General features: G+C 37.1%; 1 protein-coding gene across 4 annotated transcripts in view; it reads right to left on the bottom strand.

The window, feature by feature from the left end:
• The window catches only part of PLA2R1 (phospholipase A2 receptor 1), a 116,067-nt gene that overhangs the window by 27,364 nt on the left and 66,700 nt on the right, over positions 1 to 22,003 (bottom strand). For all 4 annotated transcript variants that reach the window (XM_073883486.1, XM_073883491.1, XM_025854162.2 and 1 more), the window contains 6 exons: positions 13,558 to 13,760; positions 11,695 to 11,840; positions 8,364 to 8,448; positions 6,039 to 6,171; positions 5,424 to 5,459; positions 4,770 to 4,927 (listed from right to left, as the gene is read on the bottom strand). In XM_073883486.1, the coding sequence (XP_073739587.1) occupies positions 4,770 to 4,927; positions 5,424 to 5,459; positions 6,039 to 6,171; positions 8,364 to 8,448; positions 11,695 to 11,840; positions 13,558 to 13,760 (761 nt within the window). The remainder of the gene's footprint in view (positions 1 to 4,769; positions 4,928 to 5,423; positions 5,460 to 6,038; positions 6,172 to 8,363; positions 8,449 to 11,694; positions 11,841 to 13,557; positions 13,761 to 22,003) is intronic.

Below are 22,003 nucleotides of genomic sequence, written 5' to 3'. Positions count from 1 at the left end.
CTGAGTATTAGCACCCTCCCCATTTTAATAGAGAGACACAATATAGGACAAAGGAATACTATAGAACTTCCGGTGTTTAACAACCAGAAAATTATTTCTATATTTTACTAATTTTGTACCATTATCTATCACACAGATCTCAGTGCAAATAAAGTATAAAATGAAACAGCATGTTCACACATGTGTGCATGCACACACACACATACATTATAGCAAATGTAATACTGGACTTATGACCCAGGAAATTGAAATTCCCTCTTTACCTATAAAAGAGGAAGAAGCAGTAAGGATTTCTCTAAGACCTCTAAATCAATATACTTTATTGTGTGTGGGCTGTGTGTGTGTGAAATGTAACTTAATTTTTAAGCTAAAAACCTGTGAATTTGAAGGCATTGTGTATTTAAATTTGCACTTCATTTCTTCTATAAAAATTGGAGAATACACTTTAAGATATATCTATTTTTTTCCACATGAATGTTGGGTCATCATACAACAGAACCTAATAGCTCTCTAACATTTTAATTTATAAACAGGTATTTTTATTCCTTGAACAGTATGGCTGTCTGCCATATCAGCAATTTGAGAATAATGCAAGATGGAACAACTATAATTTGGGATCCCTGAGGTGTTGTTTCATGGACATGTTCTTACATGCTGAATTTAGATTCCATTGTCAGGCTTTGGAATGGGTCCATTGAGACTGGCTGTGAACTCAGTGGGAGAACCACAACAATTTCATTCAATCTAAAGAGGTCTCATGTGCAACAATATTGGAAATCATGGCCCGATTGTTCACTGCCCCAATTAAGGACCTCTAAAGAGAAATTATAACTACCACATCTTTGTGACATATTTATTACCACCTCAATTATAGCATGGTGATCCTCCACATGGCACATCACAACTTGTTGTGATATGGAATAGAACTGCAAGCTAGAAGGACAAGCTAGAAGATATCCAGGGTGAAAATAATCCATGATGAAAAATAGATGTAAATTTTAGTTTAGGTATCAAATCACAAAAATAGAAGACTTATTAATGTTATTTCATATAAAGAAATGTAATATGACCATAGATTTCATAACATCAACTACGTTTTGTTAAAGACATTATAGATAGCATCATATGGGAAGATACTTATAAAAAAATAAAATACAGCAACAGCCAACATAATCTATGAAGTAATTGATTTATGAAGTAATATAAGGAAGAGTAACCTGTCATGTCTTCAAATGTTTCCATCAAAAATATCAAAACCAGGTTACTTTAAGGGTTTAAAACCCTGTATTTTGGAGGATGACTAATAGATTTGATATATTTTTATTAGAAGTGTTTAGACATGAAATTATTTTTTTTAAGATTTTATTTATTTGAGAGAAAGAGAGAGAGAGTATGAAAGAGAGAACACAAGCAGGGGGAGCTGCAGAGGGAGAGAGAGAAGCAGGCTCCCCACTGAGCAGAGAGCCTGATGCAGGGCTCCATTCCAGGACCCTGGGATCATGCCCTGAGCTGAGTGTGGACACTTAAGCGACTGAGCCACCCAGGCGCCCCTAGACATGAAATTAAAAATAAGAGTAAATTGCAATTTTGAAATGCAAATATTACACAACACAGCATAAAAATGTTAGTGGATTAATTGACTAGTAGTTCATGTTAAACAACTCCTAAAGTGCTTATGGCTTTTTACTTTTTTGGCATTAATCTAAGCAACAAGATGGCTCAAAAAAGAAGTACTCAAAAATTCACTCTCATCATGCCTGTGGTATTCTGTTACTCAAAGAGAAAATACTGACTAACCACTTTACCAAGATAGAAACATTTTGTTAAAAAAAAATCTGCTTCAGATTTTAAAAATTGCATCCAGCTTTCTTTTTCAATAGTTCTTTCACTTTCCAGCTAAATGTTATTTTTGTTTTTCACATTTCTAAGTTACTACTCTTTATGGGGAAACTATACAACACATATGTAATATAAAAAATATTTAATTAGGGGTGCCTGGGTGGCTCAGTCAAGGTTAAGCATCTGCCTTTTGGCTCGGGTCATAATCCCAGGATCCTAGGATCGAACCCCGCATGCGGGTCCCTGCTCAGTGAAATCTGCTTCTCCCTCTCCTCCCCGCTCGTGCTCTCTCTCGCTTTCTCTCAAATAAATAAATAAAATCTTTTAAAAAATATTTAATTACTATTCTGATTCTTCCTGCACTTATAGAATGAGTATGCAACAAAAGTGGGTGGTATGATCTCTACATGTTTAGTTCCTCATCCTGGAATAAAATCACTCTGGACAGACTCATTCTAGTACAACAGTCATAGATAGGGAATTTCTTACTCGTGAAGTGTAAATGGTCACCATAAATATCACTCCTACCACCACCAAAAAGTGCCTAACACAGCCATAGATTATGCGATAAAAAGAACTGCTTTGGGAGCTTACAGCTTTCTTCTTTCTAAATTGATACCCTTTTCCCTTAGCTCCCTTGCCCCTTTTCATTCTACACATTTTAAACCAACCAGTAATTTTCTTTTGTAGCACAGTGTGGTGTTAGATCAGTCAGCTGCTCACCCATCAAACTGACAAGGCATTCTGTATCAACATGGTCACAGGCTGGGTAGCAATTTTGCCATGTAAGACACCACAAGGTTTGTCTGGTTTGATATCACAACTAGATCTAGCCCTCAATTAGTATCATAGCACTGGGTGTGACTTCTCAAACAGCTAAACCCACGGGTTTTACTATTCCCTTCTGTGGAAGGTATTAACTCTTCCATCCTCACTGGCTTCCCAACCACTAATAATTGGGAGAGTGAAATCAGGGACAGGTGAAGGGAGGAGACCTGCAGATATTCCTAGGGGAGCTAAGCTCTGTTGGAAAGATCAAAGAAGCCTTTCATTGCTCATGTCTGAGACAGAGCTGACACCATCTTTTGGAGAGGGATTTTAGAACTCTTTTTGATTTTGATGTAACGAAGACATTGTGCTCTTATACCCCCCACACTGCTGTTCTGCTACCAGCAGAAGGTTTTTAAGCGACCCTGTAAGTCAGATGGCCTGAGTTCATTTCCAGATTCCACCACGTAGTTGCTGTGGAAATAACCAAGTTGCTTCACCTCTTTGGAGTTTTAGCTTCCTCAACGGTGAAGTACTGATAATAGACTTCCCACAGAGAGTCCTTGGAAAGATTAAATGCCATTAAATATTAGTACTTAATACAGTGCCTGACACAGTTATAATAAGTATTGGCCAAATATCAGTTCCATTTGAGACATGCACTTTGTCATGTTGATGGATGGATTTGTTTTCAGACATTGACCTGATGTCTTGTTATTGCCACCAGGAGTCTGTTGTCTTGTTAAACAAACGTATTTTCTGACATCATGTTGATGCTTAACATGGATTTGGCTTGAGTGTTCCATTTGTAGGAGAGGAAGGGTGGTAAAAAATAGCACACAAACCAATAGTGGGAATATCTCGTTCTTGTGGTTGGTCTATCACTGAGACTCTATGGAACTGTGGGGTTGTCACCTAACCACCCTGTTTTTCAGCTTTTTCCATCACAGCTCAGTAGCAGTCCTGACCTACCTGCACCTTGCAGGCTGTCTATGCATCAAACAGGATTATAGAAATGGAAAAGTCCATGAGCTGTAAGGGAAGACATTTCTCTTACACGCCAAGGATGCTTTAAATACAGAGCTTCAACAATCAACTTACAACCATGTGAAAAGATGATAGCTCAAGAAAGGATTCCTGGTGATCATGAAATAATGTTAAATTTTGGAAAAGAAAAAAGCTTTTTCTTACTTTCAAAGATTTCCTAGGGAAAATTGGGAGTGAGTTTCCCCCCTTAGTGTCCCCTTGATAATTTTGTACATATTGCTCCCCTTTCACTTATTATTATTTCCAGCTTTTTAAAAACAGAGACTGTGTCTCATTTTTGTGTTGTTGACATTTTTATGTCTTTGACGAATATCACAATGCCTGACACATACCTAATGCTCAATAAATGCTTGTTGAAGAAATATACTGAAAATGTACACTATTCCTCGGCAGTCTGCTTCATTATTTAACAGGTTTTGCATGCTTCTTTCCAATTAGCCTAGCTCCTCGAAGATTGTCCAAGTCTTTATCTTAAATTGAAATGGAAAACCACTCCTTTTCATTTGATGAATACTGAGTCTTTATAGACTCAATATTCATAAGTATTATACTCTTGTATAAGTATTATACTCTTGTAAGTAAAATTCAAAACTTTGAAATAGCCATGTGCATGCACCCCCCCCCGGTACACCTTGTCCCTCATTTGTGCTTTATTTTCCTCCATATCATTTATCTATTTATCTTTTAATAAAATATTATGTAATGCTATGTACTTATATCGATTACAGTCTTTCTTCCCATACTAGACTATAAGCTCCCCAAGGGCAGGAATTTTGATCTATTTTAATCACTGATGGAGCAGCCCTTAGAAGAGTAGACTCTGAATAAATATGTGCTGATGACTGGATGAACCTCATTAAAGCAATAAAACTCTACTTATTCATAACTGTTGCTAATAAAGAATGAAGATAAGTGAAATGATCGACCAACGTAGTAAACCTGTGTTTCCATTATTTTCTCTTAATCCCTATAACAGGAAGAAAATCAATTCTCAAGAATCTGTGGTTTTAAATGAAACTTAAATAAATGTCTGAAGTCAAATAAAAAAAAAATCCCCCAATGACAGAAGAAAGAGCTAAGCTCTGAATTTCTCATGATTAATTGTATTCAAATACCGCTCTTATTTTGCTGTGGATAAATTCTTGCTCATGTGCAGAATGAATTGTGAGAAGATCACCACGCAGCCAGCCACAGACAAACTCAAAGGAGGGCCATTCTGCAGCATAGGTATGAAAAAGGTACTCCGCATCCTGATAAAAGAGCCAGGGAGCATCTGAAAGACAATGAAACCAAAAAAACAAAAACCAATGCAAATGATGCAAAAGCCATTGACTGATATGATGCAGACTGAAATAGGATATGCTATGATTGACCCCAAATTTGTAATTTGGTCACTTAGCATTAAAGAAAAGTGTGTGTGTGTATGTGTGTGTGTGTGATATACATAAATAAGTATATTTACACACACATAACTAAGTATATAATTTGCTTATTTTCCTTGGTTTTTCTCATCTAAGAAAACTTCATTTGCATTGCAAGGTCTGGGATAAATGCATATTTTAAAATCACGTGTCACGAAGAGTGTTATTATATTAATCTTTAATCATTTAATGAATTTATTAATTTGACCATTAATTAGTTAATTTGAACAAATTAGTTCTAGATTGACATAAGAAAAGAGAGGCTCGATTGGAGGACTGTAGTAATACAGTAATGGTAAATAATGGCACGTAAATTAGAAATTCAAGAATTGCCAGGATAGTTCTTACCATACTGGTACCAGGGTGGAATCTTGGGTCTCACATCTGCAAAGTGAAAGCAAACCATCTTGAGTGACCTTTCTTCACAAGTGCACCATCTCTGAATTACTTCAGCTCTAAACACGGTATTTTGTACTTTGCTTTTTAAGAGACCATTTAAAAACCAGGTACTTTGTGCTGTTTGAAATGTGGTTAGTTCTCATACTTGAAGAGGAGGCTTAAGACAGGCCTCTGATTAAAGAAGAAAGGATGTGAACACTTGTCAAGGGCCTACTGTGTGTCACACAATTTTAGGTGCTTTCACTTACTCATTTGACAGGTAATTTTGTTTGCTTGTAAAGTCACAGTGACATTTCTTCCAGGTTGTACTCGAAAAATACCATATTCCACAATAGAGTTGGTTATCCTCATTTCCTATTAACTAAATTAGCATACTGCCCTGGTGTCACCTTTTCTCATTCCCCTATGAGGCATTCTTTGCTGTACAGTTTGGTTCGTCATGATGGTTGTTGGTACTGTAGTCCGGGATGTTTAAGTTTTAGATTTCTATAACTCTTCGCTTGGAAAAGTGCTGTAGATTATTAGAAAGCAAACATATAGTAAAGATCTTATTAATATTTTTACCTCTTGGAATTTTGCATATCCATTCACGTTTGGAACTGCAGTGCAAAGGCAGCAATGTCTTATTTGCCTTATAAACAGCACAGTTTCTTGCATCTTCTCCAAAATAAGTATTGTCTAAAAATGAAGAGACAACCTGCAGCAGATGAAGTTTGTTATTTCTTAACGATGATCCCCCATAAAAAGTTTCAAAAGATCAAAAGAAGCATCTCTGTAAATAAATCACAATAGACTTCTGGAGGGAGCTTAAGAAATGTCTGGGTAAGACTGCAGTTAAAGGTTCCACATTTGTGAAGAACAAGCTAACCAAACTAGCATTTTTCCTTAAAGATGCTTTTTTTCTTAAAAAGAGGCAAGCTACTCCTTTCTCCAGAAGGAACAGATGGGACGTAGGCTCCCTTTTGAACTTGCACTATTGTCTCACTGGCCACAACAGGCTAGCCCTGGGACCCTGGGTACACTTCAGAAAGGCTCTGACCTGTTACATTTGGGTCTCATCTGTGATGCAGATTCTTTTGCGTATACATTAAGCTTTTAGTCTTTAATCACTAAATTCTAAGTTATCACTAGCTTTAATTGGGAAACCCCAACGCTTTCCATGAATGGTCATGTAAGATGAATGTTAAATAAAAATTTGATTTTCTCAATGATTTAATGGCTACCTGACAGAATAGTGGATGGACCACAGGTAAAACTGGAGTAAAACTTTGGGAAAAAGAGGATGTTTGAAACATTTATACTCCTCTTCAAACACGTACACAATCATACAACTCCTCTAACTTAAAAATATGTAAGCTCAGATTCAGACAATTGTGGGAATTTGAGTATTTGTTTTGTCCAGTAGGGAGTGGTAGGGAGGAACTCCTTGCGCTGCTTCATGGCTTTATTTCATTTTTTCTGAACCAAACTGTCTATTCCTCTCTATCACTAATAAGATTGTTTTACTAAAACAAAAGGAAGCATTCTCAGCCTCTACATATCACATTTCATTTTCCAGCTGCCACACTGACATTAACCACCCAACTGTGCCATGTGGTGACTGCCATTTATGCAGCAGGTGGACCCTGCTAAGTTCCTTCCATTCTCTGGGCCTCAGTTTCTTTGAGAGCAAAATAGATGGATGGGGTGGGTGATCTCTAAGGTCTCTTCTTACTCTGTGGTCCTGATACCCTTCTCAGAGAAGCAGTACAGAGGTAGAAATGTTTCATATATTCATATATGTGTGTGTGTGTGTGTGTTATATGTTTAACTAGCATGTCATTATTTTTGTTTTCCACATATAGTTTTCCACAGGTGCTTTCCTTGCCACAAATTTTCTCTAGTGGGACTAGAGATCATTTTTCTCTATGGATCTTTACTATTTCAAAGTTTGGCTGCTGATATTTTGCCAACTAGGAGACATTATAACATCATGGCTTTGGAGGCAGACAACCTGTGTACAGATCCTGGCTCTCTTATGCATTATTTTAGGCAAACTATTTAAGCATTCTAATAACCACTGCACTGAATCATTGTAAGGGTGAAATGAGATCATGCAGCAATGCATTCAACCCATGTCTGCAATATAGTTCGGGCTCCATAAATAGAATCTGCGTTAAGTGCTCACTGCAGGCTCTTGCTAGCCTCCTATTTCACAGGTGTAACTGAATACATTGATTTTGCGTGTGCCCTCAGAGGGATCTCATTTCAATCTGGGATACTGCTTCCATTTTTTCCCTGTCATCTTGAGGAAAATAGGAGAATTCCTCATTGCACCTGAAAACAAAATGTAATAGTGAGTTCCTTCTTTCCTTCACAGAGGTTTTTACAAGTATGAGGCGGAAAGAAAAGCAAGGTTTATTTCCAACCGAATAACTTGCTCTGGTTGAGAAGGAGATGGTATTTCTAAGGCTGGCACTTCTGTCCTTTCAGAGATAAACCAAAATGGTTCTTTTCATCGCGATCTGGACAAGGGTCCCACATTCCTATAATTAGGTACTAAGCTAGAGAGGGAGAGTGGAGTAAAGAGAGCTTAATATTATTTTAAACAATAGTAGCTTCTTTCTCAAGACTCTTCACATGGGAGATAGTTCGGGGTGGTTTTTGGAGATTTTGATTCCTTTCCAGGATGAGATCTACAGCTGGCCTCAGAACTATGTGGCTTGTGAAGTTTTCCCCGGACTTTGCAAAAATAACTTATGGTACCAAGATCTGGTGCAGTTTTTGATCTGGGTCTGAGTCACAGGAAATATGGTCATTATTTCCAGGTTCTCTTGGTTGGTTGACCAAGGTGTTCCAGGGCCCCCTGTTTTGAATTCATTTCCTTGTCTTCAGTTTGGAAAAACTTACAGGAGTCCCATCAGACCACTCCCAAGAGCCAGCATTCAGTGGGTTTCTTTTATTAAATCCAATCCAGAACTGCCTTTCTTCTGTCCTGTGAAGAGAAAAAACAAAAACTTGGCTCTTCCTACTGAATTCACAACATAATGTAATAGGTCCAAGAAATATTTTAAAGTATTTATGTGCACAGGAAAACAGCTGATACTCCTGGCAGGATAGATCAAGTCAGCAAACATTTATTAACATTTCCTATATGCAAAACCTGAGCTATGAGATGAATGTAGAGAAGATTAGCCTGGCTTCCTATTTCTCTTGGCTTGTATGGTGTGCTCGCTGGTGACATGCAGTTGAGGGAAAAGTTAACCCATATTGAGAACACCGCTTTGTCATATTCATTAGGAATGGCAACATCTTTCAAGCAGGATAAGAACACATGAAAGCAAGTTGGTAAGAAATTTTGGAATGTCTTTTCCCTAGAGGACTTTTTACTACTTTACTATGTATTTACCACTTTCCTATGCTTTTGATTTTTTGCTTTTTTGTCAAATGTTCATGTTCTTTGGAGGTTAATTACCACCACCTCCTTTAATAAAAGGTACACAGCAGATTTTGGTTTTTGTTTTTTCAGATCCCAACATAAATAATTTCATAGCAAATCAGTCTGAGGCACAGTAGATTCACTTCAGCAGTTACCACTGGGTTAGACTTGGCAAGAATCTCCACACAGAACCATCTTTCCTCCAATTAGGCAGAGGACAAATACATCAAACCACAGAGTACTCAATAAATCAACCAATAAAGTCTAATTGTACAACAAACCATCTCACTAAGATAATTTTCTGAGAATAATTTGGAGAATTAAAGATTTAAAAGATTCAGAAGTCACGACAGATGCTTTATTTTCGTTACTGCAGGGAAGCAAGCCTATTCTGAAGCATCCCCTTCTCAGATATGTGAGCTATTGTGCCCGGACACTACAAATGAAAGTAAAATGTGACTTAGAAATCTGTGAGATCATTGGGACCTGGCTGGTGACTGCCATGATTACAATTTACAATTTACAAGGTTGTGGAGGGGGAGGATGCTGCCTTAAGGTTAAGCCAGGTACCTTAACATCATTGACCTAGGCTGGGAATTCATATCACTCGCCTGCCTTGAGAACTTTTTATTCCTTTACTTCCTGAATTCAGAGTTCTACATTTTTCCTGAAATGTACTGGCTCCTAGATGGTATTAATTTTCTCTTCATCAATTTCCTATAATTTTATACTTTTTAATAATATAATAAACAATAAAATAGAAATTAAAAAAAACAGTGCCATAAGAAGGACAAGCATGTATGCTACTATAAGAACTGGTTTATTTGCTAAAATCAAGCATGAGATTTTGTTAAACTCCCTGGCAGTCTGGATACAAAGTAATATATAGCTTTTCTGATGAAGTGCTACAGATTGACAATTTGATACATGTTTGGCATTAAATTCCACAAGAAATTTCAAGTGTGAGAACTTACATAAGTAGAAATGACATAATGATATTTGATCTTACAGCAATTTTAGAAGTAGTTTGCATGTGGTTATTTCATATAGCAAACCTCACTATACCCAAGTATGAAAGGATGTTTTGCAAGGTGCTAAAGTCATGAAGAAAAGTTACGACTTAGAACAGTGGAGACTATCCCATATCCCCTGGATCTGTGGCCCCACACCAGACTTAGAGTCCATTAATCAGGAAGCTTCTTGAAATTTTCTTCAGTTTCAGAGAATCTGACTCAGCAGCTCTGGTGTGAGACCAGACGGCTCCGTGTCAAAAGGTGTCCCAAGTAAGTGTGAGAATCAGTCAGATTTGGGAAACACAGTTTAGGTCAGCATTTCCCACAGGGACTAGCAGTTCCATGGGATGTTGATAAGTGTCCTCAAAAAAAGAGGCTTGTGGCTGAAGAAAATGCTTCCTTCTAGAAGCCTTTACAATGCTAATACATATGGCAAATTTCCAAGTTTGTGCCTTGTTTTGCCAACATATTTTACTCTTTCCCCAACAGTACTCTATGAGACTCACATCGGGAGATGTTGTCAAAGGCTCCTACCATTAAGGTCATTACTGTAGATGCTAGAGATGAATAATTTGATAGATATTGCCTATTAATATTCTTTTGGAGTGTCCTAAAGGAAACCTATGGGGAAGGCCAGGATTTTCCTCAAAAAATAGTTTCGGATTTTCTCTGTAATTGAGGCAAGCGTTTCATTGAGACTCCAGATTTCCAGAGCTTGGAACATAGTACCTGGTGTTAGCATTTGTTTTTATGAAATAAATGTATGGAGCCATGGAGCCATACTGCCTCCTCAGGGGCAGGATTTTTGTCTATTTTGTCTATTGCATTCTCCAGCCAGCTATGCATATTAAAGTACCCCTCCCATAGAAAATACTCCAAAAATGTATGCTAACGATAAGAATATTTTAGAGAAAGGGGCCAATGGATGAAAAAACTCACTAAAAAAGAACATAATGGCTGTCTTCAAGTATTCAGAAATAGAGTCGACTTGACCTGTATTGCTCTGACTTACTAGAAAGTTGATCTTTGGAACCAGCCTCTAACAATGGAATGGGCTTTCTCCCAAATAAGGAGCACTCAAACGAATTGTGCAGATAGTAGGTGACCACAGGAAGGAATTTTTGCATTGGTTAAAATATATCACAAGCCTTTTATGTTTCTTCAAATTTAAATTAAATTGATTTTCTAGCCATGTAATTCAAGATTCTGGAACTTACAAGCTGGATACTGACAAGTGAATACCTGTTTCCTCAAATGTAAAATTAGGACGTGGATTGGAATTTTTTTTTTCAATCAGTGGAACTTTTTTTTTCCCTCAAACAAAATCTTACATGGACTCCTTATCTATACAAAATAAGCAGAAGTGGAGCTGGTGGGAGCTGCTCTGGTGAGTCAGTGATGGAACTAGGGCCTCTGCCCACGTGGTCCCCTCCCTGGTCTTGGGGTTCCAGGACTCTCAGGATCCTCCGACAACACTGAAAATCATGGGGTTAGATAATTTGAGTTTGGCAGAAGAGCTCTGAAATTCTGATTTGAGGTACACAGAAAAGATTTCAGATATCAAAACGATTGCCACTTTGTTCTTTGTTTTATGGAATGAGAACTTGGTGCAATATAAATATAAAACTATATGTGTATATTTTTCTTTCACAACTAGTAGCTAGTTGGTTTTAGGCTTAAGACAAATACCTGAGATTTTAAACAAATATTTGGGATACTCATCTCTAATAAGTCATTACTGGGAAACAGAAAATTTGATCGCATTTTTTCAAAATTAACAAGTATTTACCTATTAAATTTTGAATGTAAAAGCTCATTCACAAAATTCTCTTCCTCGATATGGGCAAAGCTTGCAAGGTGAGCTCCAAATTCTTCACAAAATGCTTCTGCTTCTCTCCATGTTCTTTTCATCAGGACTTTTTCACTATGAAATACCTGATTTAGTAGGAGGAAAAAAAAGTTGACACTATCATGGACAAGGTGAGGCTCTTTAATTCTGGACAAGAAAATAACAGTAATATAATTGTCATTATTCTATAGTAAAAGCTTGACGCAGTAGGGAGAAATAACATTTATTGAACTAGAATGTGTCTATTCATCTAAAACTATTATCTCATTTTATTCTCACAACAAATTTATGAGGAGGATATAATGAGCTCAGTTTTATAAATAAACTCCTTGAGAACTCTTTTTTTTTCCTTCTAAATTTCCTGTAACTGGCATATATTTGTCCCTTAATAAGTGTTTATTAAGAGATGTGGACAGTCAGGCTAAAAGAGGTTATAAATTTCTGGTCACACAGCTACAAATAGGCAGAGCTAGGATTAGATCTGGTACTCCTTGCCCATGAATTCCTATCCTACCAGATTGCCTTCTGACAAATTAGAATTGGCTGAATGATCATGAATCTGGCTGACCCATGGCAGGAAATGAGAAATGAGATCTGGGACCTAGGGCAGGTATATTACTAAAGTCTTTGGGTCTTAGCTATGCCTAAATCTTCTGCTGTTTCTCAGCTGTCCTCACCGTAGCAGGAAGACGTCAGTAAATGGAGAGTCTACTTCTGACTCTATTTAAGATCAAGGGTGAGGGTCCAAAAACACAGAACTCCATATCCTAGGCCTCTGTGCCCTCCTCGTTTTTAACTGCCTGACATTATACCAGAGTCTCTAATGCCAGGAAGGCACCCTGCGGACAGGCTTCACCAGACTCTGATTTGCTGAGACCAGAATGAATAGCTTTCCCAGTCCTGTGGGCCACAGCACAGCCTTTCCATCTTTTAAATTATATGTCAAAACTCACCTTCTCTGGGAACCTTTTCTTGAATCACTTAAAATTCATCAATCCCACCACCATGCCCCTCAAACACACCATACATTTGTTGACATGTCAGGGTAATATATAGTAGAAAAGGCACTGGACTGTGTCCCAAGACCAAGGATTTATTCCAACTCTGTCAATAAATAATTGAGATCTTGGGCAAATCACTTCATCTTGCTGCCTCAGTTTGCTAATTTCTAAAGTTTAACTTATTGCTTTGTGAGGTCACTGTTATCCGATGACTTTAATGTAGGGTTGTATATGTGTACATTAAATTGAATGCATTCACAGATGTTTCATGACAAGAAGATTGTAGGTACTGATTTACATTTAGGATCTAAAGCTGATATGCAAAAAGACATTTCTTCACACATTTTTTCACACATATATATACACACACATATATATCAACTGTATGTATTAATTTGTTTGGCCCTCAGGTGTCTGACAAGTTGCAAAAGCTATTTTTAGCAGCAGAATGGTATTATTCCATAATAAAGACTTTATTCATTTTCTTACAAACTATGGAATTGTACCATTTCAATACCCGGTGAGCATCTGCCTTGTTCATTTGATACTGTGCAATAAGAACAACATTGACTGGGGCCTTGATATCAATCTTCAAGAAGAGGCCTTCAGTATCACCAGGGATATGTCAGTCTTTTGACTTAAAATTATTTTGGAATATAACTGAAAACACAGAGACAGTCAACAAATATTAAGTACCCGCTGTGTGCTAGGCACTGTTCTGGAGTAAGGGAATTTGGGATACGTGGACAAAACTGAAATAATGTTGGTCCCATTGAGAATGCCTAAGTACCCTTGGCATCACCTTGAAGCAGCTGGCCAAGCCAGGCTCTGATTCCCAGTCCAAGTAGCAGGGGTGAAAGGGCCATCTCTCTTCCTGCTCCGTTTTCTCCTGTTTTCCCACTGGTTGCTTACACAGGGACATTGCCTTAAAGTGCCTGCAGTCCTTCACTTCCCAGCGACCAGGTGGACTCCTTCCTCGCATGACAACACAGCCACCATTGTGGCCTAAAAGCAGAAAACAACACTTTTTAATATACTAGAATGACTAGAACATTTTGTTCTTAGAAAACAGGTCTTTAAGAGTGTTGCACAATTAACATCTCATAATGAAGCACCCACATAAGAACAATAAGGATGAAAATGAATGCTTTCTTAATAGGACCAACTCATTTCTCTTCCTTTCATCTTTGGAGAAAAGAATAGAAAATGGAAAAGTGAGGGAAGAGAGCCTGTGAAGACTGGAATTTGGACATTTGGAGCTCAGATGGCAAATGATAGGAAACTAGGCACTGTTCAAACTGGGGGACTGAAATGTCCTCAATATTCAATCAAATCCCCAATATTTCAATCAAATGCCAACATTCCTCTACTTTCAATTACTGAGCTTTTTTTTTAACTGTGCAGAGAAAAATTTCGCCCACCATTTACTGAGCACTTACTCTGTATACTGTGCTTTGAAACCCCATTGTAAAAAACCAGCAATGAAAAATGCATAGTGCTTATCCTCTGAGAAATAGATTTGACAGGGAAGATACATAAATGATGGATTCCAGGAGGATTGCAAGGTACATAACAGAAAGCCAAGCTCTCCATAGAAGAGTGGAGACAATGAGATAAATTCTATATGTGGTGAAACTCTGGGGGCAGGAATAAGGGCAGACATTAAGGAAAAGGGAAAGACCATCTAGTTCTGGATGAAGCTCTTTTCTTTTGTGTATGTTTGAACATATTGGAAAATGAACCATATTTTTCCATAGAAAGAATTTCTATGTTAAGATGCTCATTTGTCATCAAATATATACAGCTCATAGGACAGCTAAAAAATACACCTCAAATTTCAGTGAATAGTAGAAAACAATCCCCATTCCAAAAACAGAATACAAATTGAGTAAGAACGAACCTTTTTCCTTGAAGCCAAAGTGATCATTCATTTATCTAAATCAAATTCAACAACAACAAAAACGTGTATCTATATCTACATACCAGGCTAGTCTGTATGTTAGCTGCTAGAGATAGAAGGACAAAACAAAACAAAGCAAACAAAACCCAACTCTTATTTTCGCACAGAAGAGGCAGAGATACAATTGCATTGAACATAATGTGTGACATACTATACTAAAGGAGAGTTCAGATTTCTGTGGGAGATTCCAGAAGGGGTGATGGAGTCTGCCTCAGGATGTCAGTAAAGGATTTGCAGGAAGTGACATTTGAACTGAATTTTGAAGGATGAAAAGGAGAAGAGTTTTCAAGGGGTGCTGGTAAAAAAAGCAAGCAATTATAGATGCAAGACTCTGATGACTCTGGACCTAAAGGCACTTTAAAAAATATAGTCACTTGGTACAAAATATTTGTCTTGCTTAATTTCCTTCACAAGGAATGGCTTCATTTTTTTTTTTTTTTAAATACAGAGCAACAGGCTTTACCTTGTCAGCAATGGGTGGTTATTTTATGCTCATAGAAAGACTAAAGAGATGGGGAGCGAGAAGAAAGAAGACAGAGGAAGACATACAAAGAGCCTCTCCTAAAGGGATGGAAGAGTTTGTGCAAAAAGAGAAAGAATAGGGAGGCTAAAGAACCAGTGTTTGTGTCTTCAACAATCCTGAGCTCACACCCCATGTCAGAAACAGGCATCACGGCCATCCACAAGAGGGTCACAGTCCTATGTGTGTGTGCATGCTGATTTTTCAAAGAGACCCACAAAGGTGAAAGTGACCAGTAGTAAACAGGAAAACATGACTAGTATGACTTGTATAGAAGAAAAGTAAGTCAAGAGAGAGAGTTGGTCCATACAAAGGCCATCAGTCAGCTCCACTGGCCAGAAGAGCTAGTTAGTGTTAAAGCTGAATGAATGATTTGGGGCCACGCAGAGGGGAAAGATTATAACATGTAACTGCAATCTGCCAGGAATGGAGCTTTGCAATCCTGTTCAATGTAATTTTGGAATGCAGCTCACGAGCTAGCTGGTCATGAACAATAGAGGAGATGCTGCATACTCTGTGTGATGAGATTCTAATGAAATTGAACTGTAGAAATCCACATGGAAGCCCCAAATGTAATATCGCTAATGGAGTTGCTTTAGTTGAAAGAGCAGGGTAAACATGCACTTCCTCTCAGTGCCTCCATCCTTCCTTCCCCGGCAGCCTTTGACTTGGAGCCTGAAGTCTGGAGTTCTAGTCTCAGCACAAATATTTAGTAACTCAAAACTGAAACAGGTTAATTAATCACAAAAAATGTGGGGATAACACTTCTTTTCTTCTCACTGGTTTTCATGAAGATCAAGTAGAATAAAAGCACCCTGAAAGATAGGAAGGGCTAAAACCAGCCCTATGATGTTGTTTCTATTCTTATTTTGACTTTTCATTACAAAATCTGGGATTTTGTGGCAGGAGTTCTGCCTGCACGTTCAAAGAATTTTTAAAAAGCTCGAATCAGCAAGTTTAAAATGTGGTATACTTTTTTTTGTTTGTCTTGCATTTTGTCTTACCTTTTCACATCAGACAATGATTAAATAGCTCTGGTTTTAGATACTATAGATACTCAACTCATCTTCATTAGTGGAGAAGGAGATGTTTGTGAACTGCTATGAAGATGAAAAGTGCTGTAGGAGTGTTATTGGTATTCTAAAGTGGTTAACTTAATGGAACATTTGACCCAAATTTTAGAATCTCAGCCCCAAAGAAGCAGTAAAGTGGTGTAATAAAGGGAGACTGGGCTAAGGGAGATATAAACCGAATTTATAATCCTATATTGTGGGTATGCTTGCAAAAGCCAAATAATAAAGGTAGGGTGTGGGAAAGAGTGGAGGGAGTTTTTCTCCCCGATAAATTATTCTCAAATTCAATAACTCATTTCCCATTGGAGAAGAAAAACCATCATCTTATTCCTCAGTGATGACTCTCACATTTAAACTGATTCTCCTTACCTGCCTCACCCTCTCTCTATCCCTCTTCACTCTCTCCATCAAACACGAATGGGATAACTTTAGGTCAATTAAGACATTCCAATTCACTATTCTAGTCCTTTCCATTTGGCAAAGCTACCTAACCATATAAATTGAACTGAGCTGGGAAAGCCTCCATCTTTTACCTCTCTGATCAAATACCTGAAAGTAGACGAAATCTATTTGTGGCCTCAGGGTAGCAGGGAACTGTAGCCAGGCCTTCAATTATTTTACTTGAGTCTGTCTAGTTATTTTCCCATCCTGCAATAACCCTTTCACATCCTTACTTCTTAGGCCCTGTGCCCTACCCACCCTCCTTCTCTGTCATTTTTTCCTTCTTCATGGAGAAAAGTGATACTATGGGGGTAGCTTCCGTGGAATGCTATATATCTGCCTGATACTGTGTTAGGCATTTTATATGGTCTTTATATGGTCTTTTCTTTATTCAACTTCAAAAACTCTGAGATGGATATTAGCATCTACAGTTTGCTAATGGAGAAACTGAGGCACAGAGGTTTAGTAACTTGCCTAAGGCCACGTGGGGAGGGTTTGATGCAGAATTTGAAAACAGATTTAACTGAATCTACCATGAGACAATGTCAAGGTACAGAGTAGGCAGGCATACAATAAAAAGCTGTTGAATGATCGAATCTTCCCCTCAAATTCTGCTCCTCCATTTCCGTGGAACTCCCTCTCATTCCCCGGGTCACATTTCTTTTCTGTGTGTGCTCACAGCATTTCCTTAAAGATCTACGAACCTATTTTTACCTTGTATGAGTTACTTACATGATTATAAAAAGATATGGAAATTTCCAAAGAATGCCCACAAATGAGAATAAATTTGTCCTCATTTATGTGGTGGTTCATTTCAGAACTCTGGGAAGCCTTAAACTGGACCCACCTATCTATCTGATGGCTGGACAGGCTTCTCCTTGCTAGGTGGAGTCACTTTCAAGAAAAGCAGATCTGATTTGCTCTCCCAGGATCCCAATTTCCCTGTCATTGGCAGAAGATTTCTATTGACTTGGGACAATTGGGGTAAATGCTCTAGAGTTACCCCATATGAGTGAAACACACCTTTTCTGCAGTGGCATCTAGATCTAGAAACAAAACTTTTTGTCACAAAGCCTGAGTAATAGGTAGATGCAAAATAGTGATCTCAAAGTGTCTCTCCTTCTTTGTACAGACAACTATGAAACTGTAACATAACTTAGAAAAGATTTTTGAGTGTCTTAACAAGAATGGATGCACTTTTTGTCTTTCACTCTACAGCCTTCATTTATATTGAATCTTTAAGTACAAACTACATTTTAGTTTCTAATGCATTAGCGTCCCTAAATAAAAAAGGCCCCATTTTCCCCCTTTAATTAGTGGTACTAGTTAGTATAGATCAAAGCTGGTTTTCCTGTTTTACCTGGATAGTTACTTCTCTTAAAATATCAAGTGGCACAGTCTCTTTGCTATTGTTGTTTTAGTAAAATAGCAGGAAACTATCTCTTTATAAAAATATCCCAGATACGAAGCTATGAAGAAACCCCTGATGACTCAATGGATCTATGCACTAATCATTAGTGGCTGCTAACATTGCAAAAAGTAAGAAAAGTGAACAATATATGCCTTCAGATAGAATACCAACTTCTTATGAAAAGGTTTCCTAAAAGAAAAGAAAAGAAAAGAAAAGAAAATCTGAATTATATAATGCCTCTGATTCTAGCTTTTTAAAAATAAAAATGTCAATTTTATGGAAAATGAAGAGGATAGAGTAACATATTAAACAACATACAGGGATTCAATCAAAAACTTCAGACTGTAGGAAACTCCAGGAAAAATAATCCATTTGCACAACCAAATTTTTAAAAAGTGGCAGGGGGCAAGAAAGAAGGAAACAGAGATTAAAATAAACTTTAAGAAATCTATCAACTAACTGCAATGTCTGAATCTTTTTTGGATCCTGATTCAAACAAACTGTAAAATCCATTATATGATATTTATGAATAATTTAGAAATTTCAGCATTAACTAAAGATTTATGTTATGAAGTTATAGTTAATTAGTTGTGATAACTGTCTTATATTTATGTTTTTAAAAAAGAAGTCTTTATCTTTTAGGGGTAATATTGAAATATTTGTGGATGAAACAATATGATGTCTGGGCTTCGCTATGACAAAATATGGGAAGTGGGGGAAGTGGGTGAGGGTATAGATGAAACAAGATAGACCATGAGTTCATAACTGATGACATGGGTGATGGGTATATGGCGGGTCATTACACTATTTGGGGAACATAATACAAAGTCAAAAAAAGAGGCAGAACTGCGATTCCACCATGGATGGAATATTTTGATGATATGACATAAGGACAGAGTCTTGGCTAAGTTTATAAAACACAGCAGGCTTCCTGTTCAGTGGTCAATTCATATAGTCAGTTTGGGCTGGATTAAGATTCTGACATGAGAACCAAGTTAATGGATACTTTCATGACAGGCAAGGAAAAAAATGTGATTTAGGATGGTGTTTCTGCAAACTGCAATTTAAAAGAAAAAAGGAAGCACAGAGGCTTTTATATCGCTATTTTCTTCAGAAAAAGATTTACATTTTCACCTTATTCACAGACAATTTACTCAATGTCAGTCAGCATGAGCAGCCAAACTGAGCATCATGATATTATTTTTGCTTCAGGGAGAACAGGAAAAGAGTAGTGCCACTCAAATAAATTACAGCAGAAACTTATGAATGACAAGGAACTCTGCTTCAGTTCCAGATTTTAGACATCCCAATATGCCCCAAGGAAGGTAACATTAAAAACCAAGATTTTGTCTACTCAAAATGTATTAATTTATTTTGACAGGTATAGACGTTCTTAACAAAATTCCAAAGTATATTAGAAATGAAACCTGAGCTTTTTTTTCTCAGTAATAGTGTGACATGGAACTTTACTATTCTCTGCATTTTAATAATATTCATAGATTTGTAGAATGAGAAGGTTGTTTATTGACTGAATTATGATGTTTCTTGTTTAGAGCCATGCAAAGTCACCAGTTTCTATACACATTTCCCAAACCAATGCTTATACACAAAAAAATGTAATTTGTCTTAACTTCACCTTGCAGGCATCTTTAAAAAGCATGGTTTTTTAAAAAATAATAAACTATATATTTTAGAGCATTTTGGATTCATAGCAAAATTGAGTGGAAAGTACAGACTTCTCTTATACCTCCTGTCCCAAATACATAAAACCTACCTCACTATTGACATCCCATACCACAATGGTACATTTGTTAAAACTTACAGTGACACATCATTACCACCCAAAATCCATGATTTACATTAGGTTTCATTCTTGGTGTTGTACATTCTGTGGTTTGGACAAATGTATAATTACATATATCCACCATTGTAGTACCATATAGAATAGTTTCATTGCCCCCAAATCCTCTGTACTCTGCCTATTTATCTCTGCTTCCCCTTAACCCCTGCAAACCACTTTTTGCTAGTAATCTTTTTACTGTCCCATAGTTTTGCCTTTTCCATAATATCATATGGTTGGAATCATGCAGTGTACAGACTTTTCAATTGGCCTTTTTCACTTAGTAATATGCATTTAAGTTTCATTAAATGTGTTTTAATGCTTTGATAGTTCATTTCTTCTTTTTTTCTAAGATTTTATTTATTTATTTCAGAGAGAGAGAGCGAGCAAGCATGAGTGGGGGGAGGGGAAGGGGGAGAAGCAGACTCCCTGCTGAACAGAGAGCCTGATGTGGGGCTCCATCCAGGGACCCCGAAAACATGACCTGAGTAGAAGGCACATGCTTAACTGATTGAACGACCCAGCCACCCCAGACCTTTTGTCCATTTTTAAATCTTGTCCTTCATATTCTTATTGTTGAGTTTAAAGAGTCCTTTGTATATTTTGGATAACAGTTCTTTATCAGATGTGGTTTTTCCAAATATTTTCTCTTAGTCTGTGTCTTGTCTTTTCATTCTCTTGGCATTGTCTTTCTTAGAGCAGAAGTTTTTAGTTTTAGTGAAAATTGTTTCTTTCATGGATTGTGCCTATGGTGTTGTATCTAAAAAGTCATTGCCTTACTCAAGGTCATCTAGGTTTTCTATTATGTTATCCTCTAGGAGTGTTATAGCTTTGTGATTCACATTTAGGTCTATGGTTCATATCAGTCAATTTCTGGGCTCTCTATTCTGTTCTATTGATTTGTTTCCCCCCCCCCCCAGTACCACACTGTCTTGATTACTCTAACTTTAGTGTCAGTCTTGAAGTCAGGTAGTGTCCGTTCTCTGACTTTGTTCTTCTACGTCAGTATGGAGTTGGCTATTCTGGGTCCTTTGCCTTTCCATATAAACTTTAGAACCAGTTTGTTGATATCCACAAACTAACTTGCTGGGATTTTGATTGAGATAGTATTGAATCTATAGGTGACTTTTTCTATCCATGAATATGGAATATCTCTCGTTTTATTTAGTTCTTCTTTGACTTATTTCATTAAAGTTTATAGTTGTCCTCATGTAGATTTTGTACATATTCTGTTAGATTTATATATAAATATTTCAATTTGGGGGTGCTAATGTAAATAATAATATGTTTTTAATTTTAAACTCCACTTGTTCATTGCTGTTATATAGAAAGAAATTGACTTTTGTTCATTAATCTTTTATATTGCAATCTTGCTATAATCACTTATTAGTTCAAGGAATCTTTTATTGATTCTTTCCGATTTTTTATGTAGATGATCTTGTAATCTGTGAACAAAGTTTTATTTGTTTCTTTCCAATCTGTATACCTTTTATTTGTTTTTTTCTTTCTTTTTTTAAATTAAATTTAATTTTATTATGTTATGTTAGTCACCATACAGTACATCATTAGTTTTTGATGTAGTGTTCCATGATTCATTGTTTGCGTATAACACCCAGTGCTCCATGCAATATGTGTCCTCCTTAATACCCATCACTGGGCTAACCCATCCCCCCATCCCCTTCCCCTCTAAAACCCTCAGTTTCTTTCTTGGATTCCATAGTCTTTCATGGTTCGTCTCCCCCTCCAATTCCTCCCCTTCATTTTTCCCTTCCTACTATCTCCTTTTTTTTTTTTTTTAACATATAATGTATTATTTGTTTCAGAGGTACAGGTCTGTGATTCATCAGTCTTACACAATTCACAGCGCTCACCATAGCACATACCCTCCCCAATGTCCATCACCCAGCCACCCCATCCCTCCCACCCCCCACCACTCTAGCAACCCTGTTTATTTCTTGAGATTAAGAATTCCTCATATCAGTGAGATTGTATGATACTTGTCT

The sequence above is a fragment of the Callorhinus ursinus genome, unplaced genomic scaffold (assembly GCF_003265705.2).
Source record: "Callorhinus ursinus isolate GAN/ISIS: 27379988/994484 unplaced genomic scaffold, GSC_fseal_2.0 scaffold2, whole genome shotgun sequence".
Taxonomy (NCBI): domain Eukaryota; kingdom Metazoa; phylum Chordata; class Mammalia; order Carnivora; family Otariidae; genus Callorhinus; species Callorhinus ursinus.
Note: the sequence above shows the minus strand (reverse complement) of the source record. Positions and strands in the feature narration are given on the sequence as shown.